This window comes from Pinus tabuliformis, chromosome J (genome assembly GCF_031772625.1).
Source record: "Pinus tabuliformis cultivar Carrire ecotype Pingquan chromosome J, CPIR1, whole genome shotgun sequence".
Taxonomy (NCBI): Eukaryota; Viridiplantae; Streptophyta; class Pinopsida; order Pinales; family Pinaceae; genus Pinus; species Pinus tabuliformis.
Genome location: NC_142295.1, coordinates 900,952,907 through 900,959,585, shown reverse-complemented (window position 1 = coordinate 900,959,585; position 6,679 = coordinate 900,952,907). Strand labels below are relative to the sequence as shown.

At 36.8% G+C, this 6,679-nt stretch overlaps 1 protein-coding gene across 1 annotated transcript; it reads right to left on the bottom strand.

The window, feature by feature from the left end:
• Window positions 1-758: 758 nt before the first annotated feature.
• On the bottom strand, window positions 759-6,340 carry LOC149229610 (monofunctional isopimaradiene synthase, chloroplastic-like). Its single transcript, XM_089378685.1, has 15 exons — window positions 6,058-6,340; window positions 5,904-5,975; window positions 5,719-5,786; window positions 5,306-5,615; window positions 4,999-5,182; window positions 4,693-4,910; window positions 4,470-4,590; window positions 4,269-4,381; window positions 3,946-4,175; window positions 2,439-2,551; window positions 2,258-2,356; window positions 1,892-2,107; window positions 1,636-1,774; window positions 1,292-1,540; window positions 759-1,203 (listed from the first exon to the last, which is right to left on the bottom strand). The coding sequence occupies exons 1-15, from the start codon at window positions 6,245-6,247 to the stop codon at window positions 907-909; spliced, it is 2,619 nt and encodes an 872-aa protein (XP_089234811.1). The 5' UTR covers window positions 6,248-6,340; the 3' UTR covers window positions 759-906.
• Window positions 6,341-6,679: the final 339 nt, after the last annotated feature.

Genomic DNA, 6,679 nt, shown 5'->3' with positions numbered 1-6,679 from the left:
ATCACCTAGCTTAAATAACCTATATCTCTTATTTTTATCTAGCCTCTTGAGCAAACCTAGCAAAGCTTAAGGAAAAATTAGTGAACACATGAAGAAACTAAAATACACTATAAGAAACCAAAACAAAAAAACACCTTGATCACTGTAAGTATCATCTTGTAATTTGCACTAAAGGTATTGTAAATATCATCTTGTAATTTGTACTATTGACATCTTCAATAAAAGTAAAACTTATGAAAGATAGTATACACATAAAAGATTTGTTAAAAACAATTATAACTTTGGAATTTCAATGAATTTCTCTTTCTTCATTAAATATCTTAACAAACCCTTTCCATACCACCCAATGATAAAATTTAGCTTCAAAGACAAACATAACAAATTAGTTATTAAAGAAAAGAAAAATTAATAAACTAGTAAATTAATATTAAATCTCTGCCATACATATAGTCACCAGAATATAGTCTAATGATCAGGTGGGAAAATTCGGTTCCTACAAATCTCCTGAGATAATCCAATCCAAAACAAGATTATGTATCCCTAAACGCAACTCCAAACATGATTTGTTCAATAAAAGTGTATTATTGAGACACCATTTAAATTCTAAACCAATTAAATTGGAAAATTAAACAAAACACTTTTCAAAACGTGACGCAAGGCTACTCTATTTTTTTCCTAAAAGGATTCTCATCATGATGTGCACTTATAATTGATGAACTTTTTTTAACCTAAAACGAAATTTAATATCCTTTAACGAACTGGGAAACACAGAAACACGTGGGCAACCATGAATTTCATTGCTGGCATTAGAAAATGCGAAAAACACAAATGGTCATAATACCCGCTGAGCAAGTGTGTGTAACAGTACAAAATGAAAGTGCCGGGCCTTTATTTGAGTAATGTATTCTAAGCAACTGGTTCGAACAGTATCTTTTTGACATGCTCTTTAATTTCCGTTTCATGTGAATTTGTGAAACCGTCCTCTTCCATGCAAAACAGTAGTATTGATCTTGCATTGTCAAAAACCAGTCTTCTGCAATTGTCCGGCACCTCTTTTGTATTCAGAAATTCACCCTTCAAATCTGCGAGGGCGTTTCCCAAGAGAATATAAACATGTTTGAGAGCTTCTTCCTCTGACAATTCGGGATGGTCCTTCATGTAACACTGTATGGAAGAAGCTACCTCTCCTCGATCTCTCTCTGCCTGCACATAATTAACAACCATTCAAATAAATTAGAAACGATTAAGGACAAGTACTATACATTGGATTAGAAGAGATTGAGTAGCCTGCCTGGTAACTTTTGGTATCGTTTACCAAACGCCCTGTCAAGCACATGAGATATACAAATTTGGATCGGTGACCAATCTGGGAGAGTATGTGATCTGTAAGAACCTCTCCAGTGAAAAGAACACTGATCAGAACGACAGTTGCCAGTGATATTGATACAGTAGCGTTCTCTATGTATTCATTGAAGGAGGGCACATATGCAGCTTCCGACCATTCTGCTTCTTTCGTGTATGCTTCAACCAGGATCTCCCACTGCCATATATCATATGACCGATTTAATTGTACCTTTGTGGAAAATGAAAACCTCCTTTAATATCAACACTTGTAATTAAGTTTAATTTACATACTAAATTTCTAATGTAGCCTAGTACGTCACGACCATGTCTCTTGCGCCCTTCTTCTGCTATTTCATTCACAAGATTGTACAAACCCAGGTAGCATGTTTTGATGTGCTCTGGCATTCGGTCTAACAGAAACAGATCCCATCTATAACAAAGACGAAGAATATGCATGCATACATAGTTTAGCAGCGACAATAATTGCAGAAAGATTTCGCTTTCATCTATTTTTAATCTAAAGAGATTCAATATATTAAATCTCCACCTTTTAACTGCTTCTGTGAACAGCTTGATGTCTTCTAAAGATGCATGTGAATCATATAGGTCGTCTATAATGACACTCAAGACGGTAGATTTCGTATAAACGGCTCTACACGAAGCGAGCTCTGGTTCAAACAGAGAAGACGCGATTGAGAAAAATATTTCAGTCACACGGTGGCGTGTGAAATTGAGCTCTTCGAAACCGGATGACTTCCACCACCTTTGAACAATGCGATATACATTAGCTTAGCTTAGCTTTCAGTACTTAAGATAGAGTTAAAATGAATGTCAAAACATTGAATAAAAAGAAATAGCAAATAGGTAAGGTAGGCTTAAATGAATGAAACATCGAATTAAAAAACACCAGCACCTTCGAAGTTCGTGAATCTCCTTTTGGTGTATGGACTGCACATAATTGAAGTCCAGTTTGGCCAGTTCCAAGTATTTTCGGTTGTTAATATATGGCATCCTGATTTCGTCAATTATACATTAAAATATTGAGTTCAAGGGTGTTACATTGGACGGGAAAATTACAAATATTACAATCTTACATATACATAGTTTTCCCAAGCCAGACATCGTTTGACCCATAATGTTGAATGTAGCTTCTAGCCTCCAGCCTTGGCAGACTCCTATGCCATGGATATCTGAGGGCGTACTCCACCTGCCAATAAAATTGCGCACACATATATATAGAATCATTGATATGAGGTTTATGCGGGAGCAAGAATAGAATGTTAAAATGTTTTAGTTGCAAGAATAAAATGTCAAAATGTTCTAGTTGGCTGCCCATTCATGATCGTATACTGACCTGGCATAACCTCCAAATATGAGGTTTATGAGGAGCAAGAATAAAATGTCCAAATGTTTTAGTTGGTTGCCCAGATCGTATACAGACCTGGCATAACCTCCAAAGGGCAGGATTTCATAGACCTGGCATTTGTGTTTTGTGTATGAAGGGAGAGGAAGATACAAAGCATCTCTTTCTACATTTCCCTTAAGCGATGGTACTCTGGGATGGGGTGCTGGTTCATTACAATCTAGCTCCTATGGAACACTTCCAGTCCCTGTACAAATGCATTAGGTTTTGGAGCAAAGGCCTTTCATTTTACATCTACATTTTATGGTCTATTTAGCTAGACAAAATGCTATCATTTTTTACGAGAAAAGATTGGAGATTTTTGATGAAATTATTAAGATTGTGGCCTACTTCAACAAAATAGGGCAGACATAGGGAAGTAAAGGCTACAGGAAATTTAAATCCAGAGATATATGGCAAACAAAGATATACGGCAAACATTTAGTGTTGGTTTTTTTGATGTCTCATGTGCCAGGAGAGAATGTGGATGTGGAGCAGCCATTTATATAGCTTCTGATAATTTCTATCACTTCGGGAGGGGAAGGTGGGAATAGTACTAATAGTTGAGCTGAACTTATCACAATGTGAGATACTAATCTCAGCTGGGAATAAAACAGGTGCAGATTTATGGCGATGCCAAGGGCATTATGCCATAGGTCAAAGGACACAATGATTTCAGTCCATTTATCTTAATCAACTGGATAAATGGCTGGTTAAGGACATTCCACCATGTAAAATTTGATCATATTTACAAAGAGAAAAATAAAACAGCTGATCTTTTAAAAAAAAAGAGATAGCAAAGGAAACAAGTAAATTTTACTTCTCAAGGTGTTATGACCAAATCTGACAACATAAATTATTATAAAGACATACATGCAAGGGATGTACTATTTTGTTTTTCAGAATATCGATATATCATATGGTATTTTATAGTGATAATATTTTACATTTAATAAACAACATATAAAACCTAAGAAATACTGTGTAGCAAAGATAAATATTTTCAAAATTTTATGTTTTGATGTAAAGAAAAATGAATAATTTCAATAGAGAGTTCAATAATATGTAATCCAAAGAAATGAAGATAGAAAAGTGGTCCAGGATATATGTACTACCTTTTAATAATATAAAGAAGTAGCGTTTTTAGAATATAAAGAAATAGCGATTTTTTCCTCTGACAAAAAAAAATGTTAAAATACCTCTCCGCGAAGGTTCTTTTTAAGAGCCCATTTGTCAAACGCATCCCCACTTTCCAGAGCGCTCCACAGATATCTTTCGGTACAGAGTTGTGCTTCTTCCATGACCGTTTCTCCTGGTATCGCAACGTGTGAGCAACGATTGAGGCTTAACATGTCTGTTACTCCTCTCTCCGTTTGACCCGAGAAGCGAAAGAACTCCCCATTCTCATCTCTAAAAGTTTTTAAAACATCTGCCAAGAATGATGGTTGCAGAGTTCATCAGCCTGAAAAAATTCAAGGACATGGCACAATTGCCAGCTCAGTACATCAACACATTCGTTTACCTGCGGATACATTGTATCCATGCAGTCTCAAGATTCGAAGGCCCATGGCCGTAACATCAATATCAGCGACAGGATTCTCTCTCGCCCATCCAATGCCTCTTTCGTTCCAATGGCTGCGCATCAATTTCGGAGATAATAAAATTTGGGCACAAATGAGCTGATCAAGAAGTGAATCGTGTAGAATGCTTAAAGTCAGAATACCTGTAAACATAATCCAATGCGTGCTTGATTTCCTTTTTGAAATGGCGATCGATCCCTAACCGTTCAACAGTATCAACGGCCCACAGACGTTCAAATAGATTAAGCGGATAGTGACACGGCACTACAATAACAAATTATCCGTTGTTAATCTTCATTTTATTTCAATCAATTTCACAAACCAAATAAAAAACATCTTCAGCAAATAAAATTGATATGTTGATACCGTGGTTTCCGAATTTCATTAAGACCGAGTTCAAGAATTCCAAGCACTTGGTGTTCCCTGTACGCATGAATACAGCGGCTGTAGATGCTGGCGAGCCGAGGAACGATCCATCCTTGGATTGAAGTTTGATGATTTTGGGCCACTCCACTATTTCTTGCAGGCCTTCCAAATAATACAAATATATTGTTGGAACCGTATAGAGAGTATCAGTGGGAATCCTGATCGAAACACCACCACGACGGTAAGGGCAATTGATAATGACATTAAGGTTTGACAAAAGAGCATCAAATTTAGAGTTTGATCGACCTTTTAAGCTTAGCTTCCCCCTTCTTAATGATTTGTTTAATGAATGGCAACTCATAAGGCAGATCCAAGCATAATTGTTTTGCTTGGTTTAGCATAGCAGGAAAGAAAATTTCGAATCCACTTGGCCGGTGATTGTCCGCTTCATACTCCATCATTTCAGCGTGTTTCTTGAAGAATTCAAGACCTTCAAGATATTTATAGATTATTCAGAGCTATAAATATGGAGTGTAAGGAAACAGGCATCCCTTTTTACACAAAGCAGAGTCTATCATAGTTTTATTATTAAATAAAAATAAAGTTTGCAAACCTTTCTGCACTTGTATCTGGCCAGTGCGCCATACGGTGAGAGTAATAATACACGCAAGAGTAGTGAGTACTCTGTCATATGTTAGGAAATGGTTCTCTTCGCCCCAAGAGCCATCTTGCAGCTGATTCTGAAGAATCCATTGGAGTGTTTGAGGAAAGTGAGGGTGGTCAGAGCCATCAAGTGCTGGAATCTTTGCTACCCAAGCAGTGTCATACGCAGAGGGATTTGTTTCCCCATCACCCATACCTCTGAACATACTCTTAATATCAGATATTAATGTCTCGACACGCTTCTCGTCCGCTACTGCCACCTGAAATTAATACAGGTCAACCAAGAGACTTTTGCGACGTCAACCATAATATTTTACAAACAAAAAATTTAACGAACAGTCGATGAGAATACCAAGTTCCAACCTTGTTAGATGAGAGTATAGATTCAATAATATCATCCTTCCAAAATCCGGGTGGGAATTGTGGTGTCGCTAGTGTAGGAGCAGAAAGCGAATGTGAAGGTATCCCATGAAAATGCAATTAATCAGTTGGCAGCATGTTGAAAACATTTAGATCATTTTGTACACAATGCACCAACATAAGCATACCAGTCTTTTTCTCAGAATTATTGGAAAGGGAAGTTGAGTCTTCGCCAACACAAGCAATGATCTTGCTTGAGCCTGCAAATTCAATAATACTAAGAAGTCGAATCGAAACTAACACGAGATAAAAGTACAAATAAACTTAAAATTGTGTGCGTACCCGATCGTAGGTAGATGCTTCTATGTTTTCTGGCAGAGCTTCTGTTATTAAGCGCGGTGAAGAGACGTGGAATGCATTGTGTGTTCACATAGGCGTTCAGAGCGAGATGATGAGATCGATTGTGTGTCATAGTAAGGGAAATATGGGATGACAATGAAGACAAGGGCATGGCCATCTTTCCACAGGGCATTACGAGAGGTAGAGAATGAGCTTAATTATATGGAATGTCAAATAGGAGGAGATCACTATTAATAACCAAGGTCAAGGAGAACTTCTGTGAGCAAAACCAAAGTTTCGTAGCCCGGTTGAAAATACATCCCCTCTCCATAAAATTCAACTGTCCAAAGATTTCAGATGCCAAAATTTGTCCTTGTCCATAAATTTTCGTTGACATATGCTACGGTGTGCATAAAATTCAATATGAAAGGTCCTGCATTCTCTCCAAAGATTCCAGATGCCAAATTTGTCTCTTGTCCATAAACAATATAGAATAGAAAAATAGACAAGCACATGTTTAATATCTGTTTTTTATAAATTAATTAGACCTTCTCTTTACAATATCATATTGTGCGAATGTACATTTATTTCTTTGTCATTATAATAAATTTATTTCTTTGTCATT

What these genes read in the sequence shown, in the direction of transcription:
- LOC149229610 (XM_089378685.1), bottom strand. Translation starts at nt 6,247, where the DNA reads ATGCCCTGTGGAAAGATGGCCATGCCCTTGTCTTCATTGTCATCCCAT. An exon ending in AAGCATCTACCTACGATCGG is followed by an intron (nt 5,976 to 6,057) that starts GTACGCACACAA and finishes TTGAATTTGCAG; the next exon opens with GCTCAAGCAAGATCATTGCT. An exon ending in TGGATACAATGTATCCGCAG is followed by an intron (nt 4,176 to 4,268) that starts GTAAACGAATGT and finishes CATTCTTGGCAG; the next exon opens with ATGTTTTAAAAACTTTTAGA.